The following is a 17,500-nucleotide window of genomic DNA, read 5'->3' as shown; positions in this document are numbered from 1 at the left end:
CCATCCATCCATCCATCTCAGTTATTAACATTCTTACAATCCACATTATTTAGAGCTTTATGACGTTTTTAATTATTAAATAAGCTTATTATGTGCCTTTTTATTCCAGACAACAGATTTCATGTTTCTCGTATGACACCAGATTCTTTCTTTTTCTTTAAATTAAAATATTGCATCTAAATTATTTTATTTATTTTAATGAATATTAATTTTAATTTATTCAATTTAAATTGTATTTAATTATTTTATTTACTTTAATGTATTTTAATAAATTCATTATTTTAATTTAATACATGAATACATTTATTTGTTTGATTTATTTACATTTTATTTTATTTAATGTAGTAAAGCTTGCACAAATAAAACATTTTCTATAGACCAATCATCCAGAAAAGTAGTTGTCTAAATGGGCTTTCACACCGGAGGAACGTTTTCATAGTTATTATAAATATTTTTGGCGTGTTCGACAGCGCAGGAACTGGGAACGATGTTAGTTATAGCGACGCCTAGGGTTTTTGCATGTTTGGTTGGATTAAAACACACCCTTGTGTGTTTGCTCTTCATTTGGATACGTGTGAATGATTTAAAGGGGTGGTTGATTATGATTTGACTTTTCTAACTTTAGTTAGTGTGTAATGTTGCTGTTTGAGCATAAACAACATCTGCAAAGTTACAATGCTCAAAGTTCAAAGCAAAGGGAGATATTTGCTTTTACAGAAATCGCTTTTTAAGGACTACAACAAACGGCTGGTAGAGACTACACCACATTCCTCCCGGGTTAGTGACATCACCAACCCTAGAATTTACATAAACCCTGCCCCCTGAACACGATTTAAAGATTATCAAGACAGAATATGCTAATCAATGACTAGAAGATAACTACACATCAGCTTCATAAATTCATCAACTAACCATTCAGAAATGTCCTGTTGCTTCTACATGATGTCACTTCTTCTTGAGTCTCTCCATCATTGTCTGACTCCGGTTTGAACATAAAAGGATAAAAGTTTTTTAAATTGTCAGTGCATGTGTGTGTGAGGTAAAAGGACACAAGCTGTTGAAGCTCCGCCCTCTGTGCCGGGAGCAGCAGCTCATTTGCATTTAAAGGGACAGACACAAAACCGTTCGTTTTTTGCTCACCCTCAAAAAGTCACAATTTTAACATGCTATATAAAAATAAAAATATTTTGAGCTAAAACTTCACACACACACTCTGAGGACATCAGAGACTTATTTTACATCTTGTGAAAAGGGTATTGTACCAACCCTTTAAAATGGTTCGGATCATTTTACTGACTCGGATCTTTGAATCTCGTTCATCAAAATGAATGAATCTTTTTTCGAGTCATTTTGTTCATTTCAGTAGAATGTATTTAAAATGTTACATGTAAATAGCCAAATTCCCCAAACACATCAAATGTTGATCGCATTTAGAATAAAAAATTGCAATGCAAGGAAAAGGCAAAATTATGAGAAACAGAAACGATTAATTAGTTTATCTTGGTCTTCAGGCTATGCAGTCTGTTAGTTTACCTCACCTCCCGATCTGAGCCGTTCGTTCATCCCGTGACATCCCTATAAACTGAGCTATGTAGTCTGTAGTATCGGATACAGAATTGATTAGTTCACGTTTCGAGTCGAGACTCGAGAGATGAACTAATCATTTCTCTTTCCGGTACCGACAGCCTCTATGGGACTGACAGGAAGAACGAAAGACTCGGACCTGAACCCGAAGACTCGAGAGATGAACTAATCATTTCTGTTCCCTGTACAGAACCTTTAGGATGCTGCGCATGCGCGGTCAACACAAAATGAACGAATCACTCTCTGAGACAACTTGGTAGTCCCGAGTCATATTAAAGATTCGTTCAAATTGAAAGGGATGTAAGTGTATGTTGATTGGAACGTTGAAACATCGGCACCCGCAATTAAAAGAAAAAAGCCGTAAACATACAGTTCGAATATACTTACCCCACGAACATGGAAAACAGCAAATCCAACACAAAGGGACTAAGCGAAACATGAAATCTCCTAAAATGTCGTGGGAGATTTCGTCTCTTAAGCCGGGCTCAGACTACAGGAGTTTTAAAATCTTTTTAAAATTAAAATCGATTGTGAAATCAGGCTGTTCGACCACATGAGCGTTTACACTACTGTTACAAACACCGGTCGAGTGCGTTTAGACCCCGTTTACACCTGTATTTAGTGCCGTCCACTTGTGATCCGATCGACCAAAGCACATTTTAATACCAGGTGTAAACAGGGCCTTGCTTTTCTCTAATTGCCAGACTCTTGCCGCTTGTGTTTGTCATAAAAGGTGCAAAATGTCGCAGTTTTTGTCAGCCTCTTGATCCATGTCTCATCAACACACACAAACCCAACTGGGCAGAACAAGTTGTGCAACCAAGTATCAGTAATGAGTGGGATTATATGCAATCATAACATTAAGATAAACCTCTTCATGCTTAGTGGATCACCTTATCAGGGCTTATTTTACTGTATTATCCCTTACATAAATGATCCACTGGAATCATATCTCATAATTGTGTAAGTCTCTTGAGCGATAACTCTTGAGCTCGTCTCAAGTGAGTTCAATCTTCTTCACTCTTAAAAATAAAGTTCCAGTAGGAGTTTTCCCAGTGATGCCTAAAGAACCATTTTTGGTTCCCTAAAGAACCTTTCAGGTATTAAAAGAAAAAATAATTGTATTAGTGTGAAGTAAGTCTGTCACAATAACTACTTTTTGTTGTGCGATATATTGTCCCAGAAATAGCTGCGATAAACAATATTATTGCCATTTTAAGACCATTTTATGCACTGTAAAACCCAAGTTAACTCAACTCAAACTGATTGAGGAAACTGATTGCTTCAAACCATTTAAGTTTAAAAACAAATATATATGAGTATTTTGAACTTACATATATTGAGTCATAATCACTCATAATTTAGTGTTGGTTTAGTCAATCATTTTGAGTATATGTAACGTGAATATTTTAAGTTCATTCCATTAATTTAGAGCTAAAATAACAAATAGGTTATTCATAACTTATCCAGTTCAAGTTCTACTTAATGTATTGCAGTTTTTGTGTTTAATATCACATTTTTTATTAAGTTGAATTAACTTTTTTTTTTTTTAAATAAGTTAAATGTACTCATTTCGTTTAGTGACTTTCAGTGTTATTTACAGTGTGTGCCACTGAATATAATCAAAATACTACAGCATAATAATGCAAGTAGCCCTATACACACTTTCAAATGAACAAACAACCTTTTAATTCTTTAGATCATGGAAATTAAGAGTAAAAAAAATATATATCCTAACTAAAAAAACTTGAATAAATAGTAAATAAACACTTTCTGAAAAGAAGTAACAAGAAAAAAAAAAACATTTGCAAATGCACAAATGGCATTTATGAAGATTTTGCATGTACATATTTTTCTCTGTTTCTTTTCTCAGTAAAGTAAGAGTTCACACTATTGCTGAAAAACACAAACCCTACTTAGCAGTCAGATGTTCATATGAACAAACCATATCTGTTGATAAAACCATTTTTAGTGTGCACCATGTTCCGCTGTGATGTTGATATTTATGGAAGCATATGGGTAGCAATATTCAATTTGAAATGTAATATGCAAAATGACAATGCAGATTGTAACATGGCAATGCATTTCCATATTTAAATTTACATTTTCCATTACATTTGTGCAACATTTGGTGCAAAATGAAAGTATTATATAATTCACATTTGCCATTTCATAGTTTTAATATGTAAATTGAATACATATTTTAACGCTTTATAAGTTTCAAAATAAATGAAAATGTATTACAGAAATTATTAGATATGTTTTAACATGCAAAATGATCATTTAAATGTTAATTGCATTTACGCTCACAGTTAAGACGCTTGCGATTTGCATTTTCATTAAATGTCCCACAATGAATGTAGCAAAATTCAATGTGCAAATTGAAAATGCATACAATCTAAATGTAAATTTAAATATGGAAATGCATTGCCATTTTACATATTGCATTGTCATTTTTCATGTTACATTTCAAATTGAATATTGCTACCCATATGCTTCCATATATATTTGCACCAGAACATTGGATTGCGGCTTTGAAATGAAATGAAGTGCATTTGGACTTATTCTTTCAAACTGACTGTAGTTGTCAAGATAACACTATAACGCCCCAAAGACGCCTTTTTTCACCTGTCGATGTTTTATCATGTAAACATAATCTGCGATATATTGTCACCAAATATGATTGTGCATATATATCGTGCGATAAGTTGATATATTGATTATTGCGACAGGTCTAGTGTGAAGAACATTTTAATAATCATGTTTTCCACTATAAAGAACCTTTTGTGGAATGGAAAGATTCTGTGATGGAAAGAAACCATCGATGCCAATGAAGAACCTTCATTATTAAGAGTGAGTTTTAGGAAACATACATCTAGGGTCACTGCATGTGCACTATATACTGCATACTCATATTTCATAACCGTATATGAAACCGTATGCATTGATTGACAGTATTTTGAACACATCCACATCACCATCCTGCTTGGGTTCAGACGTTTTATCTGAAGAAGACCTTACATGTTATATGCTTATAATCTTAATTAATCCTGTGGTTTCATTTTATGATGATTCATATCATGACTGTTCATTAATAATTAACGACGGTGTGATTTCAAGTCATTGGAATGCTAATGAATCAGCAGGAGGGTGTCATTTAGGCGCTCTTACATTGACGTTCTTGGCAGATGTTTCCTCACGATTGATCAGAAAACATGCACTTTATCTCTTTACGCTTTAACTGTCTACGTATAAAGCATGTTAGGCAGCAACAGAAGACGTCACTCGCACCTATTTTTGGGTACTTTTTGGTATTGAACAAAATGTACAGTATATTTCTCTCAGGTTGTCCACCAATCTTGGGTGAAACTTTTCATTAATGTTGCAGTGCATTCTGGGATTGCACATTAAGTATTTATGCATTGCTGTCTTCGATTTTTGGCTTAAAGAATGATTCAAGGCAGCATGTCAATGTTGTCGACCTTTTAAATCTGACTTGATGTGAGTTGGTAAATCTCACAAAATCAAGTAAAAAAGAACTGATAAAGAATTGCATAAAAAAATTAATTAATAAAGTTTTTTTTTTTTGGCCCATTAAGATTTAAGTTTTTTGTTTTGTAATTTTCAATATTGATTCACATTATTGTAATTCATTAGTTGAAGTCTTCAGAAATTTCTTCCATTATGTATAAATATAGGCCTATATATTTTTAAATTACAATAAAAAACATTTAATTATTTTTAAAACTAGAAACACTATTATAACGTATATATTTATTTTTATTTACAATTGTCATTAAAATTTAAAATGTAAATATATATATATATATATATATATATATATATATATATATATATATATATATATATATATAATTTTTTTTTTTTTTTTTTTTTTTTTTAAATCTTAATTGTCCTAAACAGTTTAATTTATGGTTCATTTTAGGGGGCAAACATTTACCCAGACATTTCTTTATTTTGTAATTTTCAATATTGATTCCTCTTTATTGTAATTCATGAGTTTAAGCCATCATAAATTTATAAAATATATATAAAATTATATATATATATATATATATATATATATATATATATATTTATTTATTTATTATATATATATATATATATATATATATATATATATATATATATATATAATTTTTTTTTTTTTTTTTTTTTTATTATTATAAATATAATTATAACACACACACACACACACACATATATATATATATATATATGGGATGGTGCTTAGTTGTCATTAGAATGTAAAAAAAAAGCTTTATTTGTTTTGTGATTTAAAAAAAAAAACATTTAGGGGCTTTATTGTCATTAAAATGTCAAACAAAAAATATTTACAAACCTCATTGCAACAAATCTTAATTGTCCCAAAGTTATTTTTTTTCATTCAAAATATAATTTCTTACGCACACATAAATGTAGGGGGTAAAAAAAAAAATGATCCAGACATGTTTTGGTGAGATGGAGAGTAAAGATGAACAAGTGCGTATGTGAGAAGGAGCGAGAGAGAGCGAGAACGAGGGTTTGTGGAGGGAGGGGTGAACCGAGGCAGAGAGGAGCAGTTTGAGGCAGGAGCGATAGATTAGATTCATTGAAGACGGGATGATGTTTGGACAGAGAAACACAGCGAACGACTGATAAAAACGCACGTGACGGACACACACACACACACGCACTTACGACTGTTACAACATGGGGGCGGTTGTCGGTACATTGAGCTTACAGACGAGACAGCGACGACCATCGAGAGGTAAGACGAGAACTCACTCTGTCTGTCTGTCTGTCTGTCTGTCTCGCACGCACACAGACAGGTAGACCGAGAACTTCACATATACCAGACTCAGACTGCGTGTGCATCCTTCAATAACATGCCTGAATGTGTGTGTTTGTATGTGCATCCTTGAATAGCATGCATGCATGTGTGTGTTTGTATGTATGTGCATCCTTGAGTTGCATGCGTGTGTGTGTGTGTTTTCAGTAATTAGATGACTCACACACATCCTCTCTGGGCTGTGCAACAAGTGCCGTTTGACTGACGCCAGTGATTCTGCTCTTTAATAAAGTAAACGCTGAAATACGCACGCATTACGTGACTCATGATTCATGAAGCTGCGTAGTGTTTTTAATGTGGAGCGAGTTAACAGCTTGCAGAAGAGCAGAGAGCGTGCCTGATGCGTGTGCGCGCGCGCGCGTGTGTGTGTGTGTGTGTTTTGATGTCGGGTCATGTATGCATATGTGTTTGAAACTCTACTCGCACACCCGCTCCGTTCCCGCCTGTTACCTTGGAAGCACTGTTGTCATGGTAACGGGGCGATGGCAAATTGATGTGTTTTTGTGTGCACGTCTGAAGGGTCCCGACCCATCGCTCATGTCCGAGAACATGCAAGACAGAATAGAGAGAGAGAGAGAGAGAGAGAGAGAGAGAGAGAGAGAGAGAGAGAGAGAGAGAGAGAGAGAGAGAGACATCGAGACATCAGCACCTGTTGTTTTGGCTGTCTTCAGTGTTAGCGCAAACACAGTGATCTGAGCGGAAGATACACATTAAAGGAATAGTTCACTTAAAAATTAAAATGCTGTCATCGTTTAGGCTACTCACCCTCAAGTTGTTGTTCCAAACCTGTATGAATTTCTTTCTTATTATAATATCTTAAGATATTATAATGTGACTCCAAACAGTTGCTCTTTTCACTTCCAATGTAGGAAGAAAATGCTATGGAAGTCAATGGGGTCCAATCAACTGTTTGGTTACAGACATTCTTCAACATATCTTCTTTTGTGTTCAGCAGAAGAAAGAAATTCATACAGGTTTGAAACAACTTGAGGGAGAGTAAATTATGACCGAATTTTCATTTTTAAGTGAGATATTCCTTTCAGATTTTCTAAAGAATATAGTTTTAATATGATATTAGGGCTGCACAATATTGAAGAAACGTGCGTTAAATAATGCTATATTCGATATGTGATCCGATATTGCTTTAAGTGTTTAAAATAAATGTAAACTATATGTACATATATTTAGAAACTGAAAATGATGTGTTCCAACATCCATGTTTCACATTCGTTTTGTGAGAAGAAAGCATCCCTACACTTTCTGAAAGTGAACATCAGTGTTTTACTGGGTTTAGGGTTTCAGGAAGGCCTACATTAGGTTTATTTAACAACAGAAACTGAATAATCAAATGTAAAAATATGTTTGAATTAAATACTGATTCTTATTAAAGCGACAAAAGTTAGTCAGTCAAGAGCAGTGAGTGATTTAGTCTATTTTTGTTTTATTAACTTTAATAAGCACACAGACTGAAGCAGGTTTATTAGGCTGCTGTCACTTTAAAGGGATAGTTCGGCCAAAAATGATATTAAACCCATGATTTACTCCCCCTCAAGCCGTTCGAGATGCATATGTCAATCATTTTTCAGACGAACACATTTTCAGTTATTTTAGAAAATGTCTTAGATCTTTCAGAAGTTATGGGGTCCACCTCCTTCAAGTCCCAAAAAAGTGCATGCATCCATCCTTCACAAAAGTAATCCATCCGGCTCCAGGGGGATAAACGAAGGCCTTCTGAGGGTAATCCGTGCGGTTTTGTCGTAAAAATATACATATTTAAAACTTTATAAATTAAAATAACTGGCGTGCGCGCGTCATTCAGAACACAAGACAAAATTAGAGCGTTCTTACAAAACAGAACATGGCAAAATAATCGTTTTTACTCGATTGTGCTATTTTGGTGATCGTTGGGAGCCAAAATCGAAATCGAAATTCAATTAATTGCACAGCTCTACTGTGTTTACGAGAATACTTGCAAAGACGGGCATTTTGACATGCAAGTATGTGTATAAGCTCGTTCAAGCCCAATTACGCGGCAAAAAGCGCTCAGTTAAGTACTCGCACGCTCTATGAGCAGCGGCTTCACGTGAGCTCGTCTCTCAGACAGCGTTCAGAAACAGTCTCTCAGAAACAGTGCACGCATTTAGCAAAATGAGTTCTCTTTCGCTGCTTATTGCATTTAAGGGCCCTTTCACGCCTACCTTGTTTGGTCCGGATTTTCAGACTTTTCAGTTTGGGTCCGAATCAAAATCACAGGTGTGAAACATCCCCCGGACCACGGTGCAGACCAAACAGACGAAATTTGGTCTGACGAAAAGAGTTAGTCTCGGTCCGGATCAAACTGAGCAAAGGTTTGGTTCGTTTCTAGTGTGAAAGCATTTTCAGTATGGTTTGGACTTTCAGACCATTTACAGGAAGTTCCGGTGGTTCCCGCGTAGCCTAAACAACTGAAGAAGAATATTTATGTGCAGATCTGTCAGTCCTGCCCACAGCGTTTCTTCGCACGCGCACACACACATATTTGTCCTGCGTCCTGCCGGCGACGATAAAATGTTCGCACAACGAGGACGTTCATTTGGTGAATGTGAACTATCCTCGAGTATAGTTGGTGCTGCAGGGAGTAATGCCATAATAATGAAGTATAGTGGCAGCGATATGCGTCTGTTCATTCATTCTTGTCAAAGTTACCCGGCGAATTGACAACACACTGATGTCAGACGCACGTCTGTTTACAAACCAATCAATGTCAAGATGCAACCCATATAGATGATGACGACAGGACGCGAGTACGTCATGTAAAGTTCTTTAGTGCGCTCGCATAATTGCAATGTGAAACCAAACCAAAACTAACCCGAATGTATACAATGTATCAAAACATGAACTTTGGTTCGGACCTTGGTGCGGACTTTCAGGTGTGAAAACACCCTTAATGGTATAAAATAACTTGTTTTTAAACTGCAATGCTTAAAAACGCATGTAAAGCTTTTGTGAATGCACAGCAACGTCAAGTAACACCGTGTCCTGCGACTAGGGTTGGGCATCGTTTTGATTTGAACGATTCTGATTCCGATTCCGATTCTTCATTTCGATTTCGGTTCTTTTCGATTCTCGATTCCGATTCTTTGAGGGGTGGAGTCAAAACCTGTCACAGGCTCATTTCACAGAGGAAAATTTGATTTAGTTTTAATTTTGGGAGCTGCAGCCCATGTGGGAGAAAATTAGGAATGCCTCTGCACCAAACCAAAAAACAGATTTATATATGCAGAACTTGCAACCTGGTCTGGACTCTCTGGACATGTATAAACTAACTCAATGTATAAAAGCTCACTTTAAAACACCATATTCCGGTCGTGGTTTAAAATAGTTTCAAAAAAGATGGTGAAATATGTTATATTTAGCATTTTATATGCAGCTAATAGCTACCTTGCTTAGCAAGTTTACTATAAATATTCTCTATTCATATGAAAATACCTCAAATTGCGTTGGTCTACGTGAGATGATTAACAGCTGTAGCCTACAGCGAATGAGAGAGCGCTGATATCATAAACTGACGCGAATCAGGAAGAGCAGAGACAGAGCTCGATGTGTTCGCTGTTCGAGCTCTTCAGATCGCATAATGCAGTGGAAAATGAATAGTAATGTTATTCTGTATGACGAAATATTTTACAAACATGTGATGATAAATCATTATTTCTCCAAATATGCGCACCATTGGATTAAGAGCCCTGGCGGATACTGTATGTGAACACAAATAAACCGGAGAAGACGTGAATGACTGCTTTATGAGTGATGATTTCTATTCAAAATAACAAACATTACAGATGAATTATTTTGCACTCCTGGCAACGTTACTAACGTTGGTCGCGCAGGGTTGCCCGAGGAGGACGAGACAGTGGACCGCGCAGCATGTCAAAAACGCTACACTTAATTTTGTACACCATGCAGGCGTAGGTGTTTAGTCATATTTGTAGTGCACCCGCCCGTGCAAGAAATACGTTTGTCACATGTGTTGCACTCTGCCGACCCAGGCTTTTTTAAGGTGAAATAAAGCCACACTATTGAGCGCCGCTTACCGTGCTCCATTGCTGCAACAGAACAAGCGGGCGCGGCAAGCACTTCCGGAAATTCAAACTTGCGCGTTTGGAACCGATGATCGGAATCGAAAACAAATTTTCGAAACGATTCCAATGGTATCGTTATTTTTTAAACGGTTCCCAGTTGGAACCGGTTCTCGATGCCCAACCCTACCTGCGACGCACGATAAAAGGCTCTTTTCCATGTTAATCAGAGTTTTTGTCCTAACCAGCCGCGACACGCGACGATTCTATTTTAGAAACGGTTTCTATTTTTCTGCGACGTCGCGCTGGAACAACAAACACAAAGTGTGGCAATGATAATCTCAGGTACTGTGTATGTGCTTTATTTAATGTTAAAAGCGTGTAATGTTACCTTGGAAATCCAGAGTTCTCACAAGATCACAAGTTGAATTTGCTCAGCGAGTTACTCTGGCGTCGAGTAATGATGCTCATTAAATATGCCCTTGTATCCGAGCTGCACCAATCACAGCGGGTTATCTGATATAGGCGGGCCAGAGGCGAGATGACGACAGCGCTGTGGCGTCGAGTCATTAGTAAACATTGCGAGATGGCTATGGATGAACAACAGTTGTTTGAAACGGCTTTGGCCGCTACAATGAACGAGTTAGACTTGGCTTTTTATCTAAAAGAGGAACAGAAGACGCCGCTCGAATCGATCCTTTGCAAGAAGGACGTTTTTGCTGTTTTGCCGACCGGATACGGTAAGAGTCTAATCTACCAGTTAGCTCCGCTGGTAGCTAAGCGTATTGGGCTTATTGTTGTGATTGGTCGTAGTGTTATCCAATTGCGTGCAGTGAGATTTTCAAATGCATGCTTGGCGCCGCCCCTCGAGCTGGCCGATTTTCATTAGTCGATGCCAGACCATTAATCTTTCAGATTTAGGTCTGGATTTCCAGGCTAGTGTAATGTGACTTTGAATATCATTTAGTGCTCCAGCTTTGTAGCTGTAAAAGCAACAATGGATAATTCAACTCAGATCTTGAAATTAAACAAATGGAAACAAGAACGTTCAAACTGTGAACAAACAAGTGTAGGCTATTCTTTGACAAAGATTGTTTTAATAACTCCATAGCCTATGTATTTGAATGATGTTTAAATGGTGTAATATTTGTGAATTTGATTATGTAGCTACTTTTCCATTTTCTTGTGAGTGTCGTCAAGATTACTCTCTGGTGCTGCGAGACTCCGCCCACACGCTGTTCTGATTGGCTGAGTCCGCCCACACATTGTTCTGATTGGCTGACTCCGCCCACACATTGTTCTGGTTGGCTGACTCCGCCCACACACTGTTCTGATTGGCTGACTCCGCCCACACGTTGTTCTGATTGGCTGACTTCGCCCACACGCTGTTCTGATTGGCTGACTCCACCCACATGCTGTTCTGATTGGCTGTGGGTTTTGATTGATTTTGACGCCTCTCGCAGTCGCATCGCGTCTGGTTAGGACACTGTGTTAGAGTAACCAGGATAGAGGCAAAAGTTCAAAATCTTTATCGGTTAATCGTGTCTACCGGCATGTCGCCCACCCTTTGTCCAGATGTTAGAAGGACCATAAAAACATTCAAATTTACATACATAAGTACAGACAGAATTTTAAAAAACAAGAAAAGAAAGGAAAGACCTTTGATAGCAGGCATTAGACATGGAAAAATTTAGCAGCAGATTAAAACAAGTACTAATATTTTCAATTGAATGCAGTAAATGAATGAAAATTGTTCATGTTTCTGACGGTTCAAGAGCCAAGCCTTTATCAGCGAGGAAAGATGTTGTAGGAAGGACGGTTTTCTTATTTCAATTGGTATAATATTCCACAACTGAGGTGCTCTTTACTAAATGAATTACATAATTTTTTTAAATATTTCTATTACTCAAGTATAGTTTTCACCATGAAAACAGCCAAAGTTGGCATGGCGTTAAAAAACAAACAATCAAATCAAAATTTGATCGTTAGAGCTGAAGTCACACATTGATTTTGTTAATAATATGCTGCTTCAGTGCAGTAAAAATTAGCAAAATGGGGCAAAGCATGAGGAATATGAAATCAACTGTACAGTGATCCATAAATTAAACTCGATACGCCCTATTAAGTTCTCACTCTTTCATTCTCGCTCTCTTGTTCTTGTTCATTTGCGTGAAATCTGCAGTCTAGGCCTGTAAATGAATGAGTCTGGGATCTTTGTTCTTGAGCTTTAGGTTTGCATCTTACTCCGTTTACCAAATGAGAATGATGTGATGTCACTTCCTGTTTAGTTCCACTCCAACACAACTGGTAATGGACCATCTGATGTGTATCGCAGACAAAAATGAGAGGATATTGCTCTTAAAAATTGTCTGACTTCAAGTGAGACTTCAAGTGGAGTGAGAAATATCACAATCACGAGTTTCAAAGACATGAATGACCAAACAAAGTCGTTATTATAAGCAGGGAAACTCAGAATTATAGATGATACATGATTTGCAGAGTTGTGAAAGAGCTCATCAGTTTGAAATGAGGCAGAAAGCAATTTTGATTTTAATGAATTCGCTAAATTATTTTTTCATGCTGTATTTAAATAATTTTGTAGGCGCCGTGAACAGAACAGCTTATAGACAATAAGTGTGAAATTAATCACCCTTTCACTGTTTGCTTGATGAAAACTAATTACTTTTGTTGGATCCCATGATAGCAATGAATAATTTTGAGATGTACTTTGTAGATTAAATTCAGGACGGGAAAAGATTAAACCGCAGCAGTATGTGCAGAATTGAAATCATTAGATGTGATTGATGTGTGCCGTGATCGGCTCAGACGGGAAGCAGAGAGTGAGATATTGATCTGACAGAAGCTTCTTCAGAATAGCTGATCACTTTTGATTGAATATGTATAAATTGATAAACTTGTCTTCACAGTAAGATCACTTCACCCTACGGTGTTGCTCATGTGGCAGTCAAAATTGACAGATTTTTATCATTTCAATTAAATTAATGTACCATATTTTAGTTCTGTATTGTTTTTTATTTAATATTTTGTATTTGATGGTGCTAAATTATGTTTATGCAGTAGTTATAATCCATTTATTCACTTTTTGAGCATGAAAATGAAAATGAAATTTCCATTTCCAACTTAAACTGTGGTAAATCTTAAAGTGCTTTGGAGCACAGACTTAAATTTGGTCTTGTTTTAAAGAAAACACTTCAGATTATTACTGGGGGAAAAGTGAACTTAAAAAAGTTTTAGAATTTTACATTCATGAAAAATGCACAAAAATACTACTATGAAATATTTGTTTCAAAACACATTTTACTCTAAAACCATGAGGGAAATCAAAGCCATAAATCTAAACAAGTTGTGCTCCAGTCCAAATCTGAGGTTGTTAACTCAAAAAATGAGCTTTCAGTCAGAGTTAGTTTGGCTGCAGTACCAAACGCTTCCACTAGATGAAATTCGTCTCCCATTCATTTCTAATGCGCTCATTTTTTGACTGCGAACAACACGTGACACTTTATTTTCAGGAACAATTAACTTTTTAGAAGCATATCCATGATTTTTTGAATTCACATAGCAAGTACCAAACCTTTACCAAGTTTCGTACAATTCCGATGAAGTAAAAAAAACAAATATTATTAATAATTTTCGGTCAAAAATGACCAAAGAGCTAAACTGAGTAAACACAGCCTGATCTGCGGGAACCAATCACAAACTGGCTTATCCACCTGGCGTACTATTGGCGGGTTTAATCCAATCCAATTCCAGAGCCGTTACGGCACCGTCCAATTCCTTTTAACCGCTCGACGATGCTCAATGGCTTTTTTTTTAGCAAACAAATCGCTCGAGTGGGTGTAAATACCACTATCTTTCATGTTTTTTTTTTTGCATAACCTGCAAAAATCGCTTGATTCCATCGCTGCTTCTGCAAACCGCTGATCGTTAACACGTTTGGTTACACGTTTCCTGCCTTGAGTTTTCGCGCCACTCTGCAAAGTACGTCAAGTCAAGTTTATTTATATAGCGCTTTTCACAATACAGATTGTATCAAAGCAGCTTCACAGTATTAAATTAAAATAATACATCAATGTTTGTTTCTAGTGGAAAACGTCCACGTTTGGTAATGCTGATCAATAGTATTGTTGATTGATTAATTCAATTAAATATCCCCAACTGAGCAAGCCAAAGGCAACAGTGTCAAGGAACCGGAAAAAAAAAGTCTCCCGGATCGTTGGTCTGATTGGTTGAAGGACTATCCACTTGCGTACAGACTAGAGTCATTTGAACTCACGCCTCTTGTGCAGTAGAAAATACAGAGCGGACTCCCCAGACTAATGTTCAGTCTTAATAGATTGAGCTTGGTCTGGTGATAGCTAGACTACCAAAGAGCACCAGATTTACAAAATTTAGATCAACCTTATGGCAATATGAAACTATGAAAATATTTAGTATGAAAATTGAATATATAGTTTTAGAGATTATTCTGAATGTTTTGTGTGTGTGTGTGTGTGTGTTTTGTAGACCTGTGGCTGTGGGTTTTCCTCTAGTGAATATTTCAGATGTCTTGAATTCACCCACACTGCCTGCAGTTACGTCTTTATAACCCCAACACACACACACACACACACACACACACACACACACCATTCATTCGCTCTCTCTCAGTTTCTTGTTGTTTGTTGAATCACCCTTCTGGAACATTAAATCTCTGTTATAAACATTGTAAGAAAGTGTTTGCACATATCAGATGGGCTGATTAATTCTGCTTGTTCTTGGATAATCTGAGATTATCAGCATTATCTATTTCCACTTGATCTTCACAGCCTGAAAGTGGATGATTTATGTAAAACATTGACTAAATATTGTGCATAAACAATCATTCACCGTCATTCGTTCTTGTGCACATCTCTACAGGCCACCGAACTCTCTAGATATCAAGGTCTGGTCGAGCGCTCGTGTTTTTGCGTTATATTCTCCTCTCTCTCTCTTCCTCCGCTAGTGCGTGTGCTTTAGACACTGATGGAGAACTGCAGCAGTCGCTCTTTCTGTGTTGCTGAGTGTCAGAGAGAGTTATTTTAATACTCTCGATGTGTCTATAGTTTTAAATGAAACAGTCAGCTTTATTGTCATTTTTAGCACATCGCATGGAATAAAAATGAAACGGTTCCTTCATGAAACAACAGTAAAAAGTAGTAGACAAACAATATTTATTAGGGGTGTAACAATACCCTCATGTCATGATTCGATACATATCACGATACTGAACTTACATTATCACGATAATATATTATTGCGATACACCAAGACTTGTGATTAAATAAGGTTAACAAAAATGGACTGTTGATTAAAATGCTAAATTTGATATTACAGTTTGTGTGTTAATGAATAGGCTTTGGACTTGATGCTGGAAACCCAATTCACAGGACAACAGAGTCACTCTGAAGATGAAAACACAGAGTTATTTTAGACGAATATGCTTGATCTCTGTCACTGACTAGATATATTTAAAATAATGTCGGCCACTTTTTACTGGTAACATCAGACATTTGGCATTATCAGGACCCACAAATATCCCCCCATTGCATTATTACACATTATATTCAACATTTAGTAATTTAATGTAGTACTGACACTAAAACTCTGAAAACACAGTAATTTTTATTTTGGTTGAATTATACACAATATATATTGTCACTATCCACGATACATATTGATGCATTTTTGTATTGCGAAATATTGTGACACGATATATTGTTACACCCCTAATAAATATGTATATGTACACGCAGTTTATACTAAGTGAATATAATATTTACATTGCTTGTAAGAGATCCAAACCGCTGGTCCAATGTGGCTACAGCGTAATATCATACAGGTGTAAATACCTTTTTAATTGATTATTGAATTGTTTAATCAAGGTTTATACATAGTTTCCATGACAGGGTTCAAGATAAATCTTTTCATTACTACTCAATGATTATTAAACAGCACAAACGAGGCAAAAGCGGCATTACTTCCGGCTCACTCAGTGTCTGAATTCACACACTCGTTTTTTATGCACTCCTTAATCATAGTGAATGAGGGTGTAGGGGGCGATTTTGGACACCGGGAAAATGGATGAATGGATGATTCAGCTGTGAGACGCGGGAATTAAAGGGTTAGTTCACCCAAAAATTAAAATTCTGTCAGTAATTACTCTCCCTCATGTTGTTCCAACCCCGTCAGACTTTCGTTCATCTTCAGAACACAAATAAAGATATTTCTGATGAAATCTGAGAGCTGTCTCACTCCTCCATAGGCTTCTAGGTAATCGAGATCTGCCATCCCAGAAAAGTTAGTAAAGACATCGTTAAAATAGTCCAAGTGACTACAGTGGCTCAACCTTAAGTTTATCAAGCGACGAGAATACTTTTTGTGCGCAAAACAAACACAAAAATAACGACTTTATTCAACTATCTCTTCTCTTCCATGTCATTCTCCTCAGCTGTTGACGTAGTGTAACAGCGCAGCGCTTCTGGGTTGTACGTCAGAACGGAGGCTCACTATTGGCCGACGCTGGTCATGTGATGCGTGTGATGCTGGCCAATAGCGAGCCTCCGTTCTGACGTACAACCCAGAAGCGCTGCGCTGTTACACTACGTCAACTCACTCAGAGAAACAGAAGAAAATGAAGAGTTGAATAAAGTCGTTATTTTTGTGTTTGTTTTGCACACAAAAAGTATTCTCGTCACTTGATAAACTTGAGGTTGAGCCACTGTAGTCACTTGGACTATTTTAACGATGTCTTTACTAACTTTTCTGGGATGGCAGATCTCGATTACCTAGAAGCCTATGGAGGAGTGAGACAGCTCTCAGATTTCATCAGAAATATCTTAATTTGTGTTCTGAAGATGAACGAAAGTCTGACGGGGTTGAACAACATGAGTAATTACTGACAGAATCTTCATTTTTGGCTGAACTAACCCTTTAATGTGACGCACAACTCTCACAATGCATTATTGGGTAT

General features: G+C 36.7%; 1 protein-coding gene across 4 annotated transcripts in view; it reads left to right on the top strand.

Annotated features, from left to right (window-relative positions):
• Positions 1–17,500, top strand: part of kcnip1a (Kv channel interacting protein 1 a) — a 62,102-nt gene that overhangs the window by 29,132 nt on the left and 15,470 nt on the right. For 2 of the 4 annotated variants that reach the window (XM_079892108.1, XM_079892109.1), the window contains exon 1: positions 6,070–6,355. The exons of the other annotated variants lie outside the window; for them this stretch is intronic. In XM_079892108.1, coding sequence (XP_079748234.1) covers positions 6,298–6,355 — 58 coding nt within the window. In that variant the 5' untranslated portion in view covers positions 6,070–6,297. Of the gene's footprint in view, positions 1–6,069; positions 6,356–17,500 lie in introns of those variants that run through there. 4 annotated transcript variants of the gene reach the window in all.

This window comes from Squalius cephalus (genome assembly GCF_949319135.1).
Source record: "Squalius cephalus genome assembly, chromosome: 14".
NCBI lineage: Eukaryota > Metazoa > Chordata > Actinopteri > Cypriniformes > Leuciscidae > Squalius > Squalius cephalus.
The sequence above is the reverse complement of the archived record's forward strand: the minus strand, read 5'-3'. Positions and strand labels throughout refer to the sequence as shown.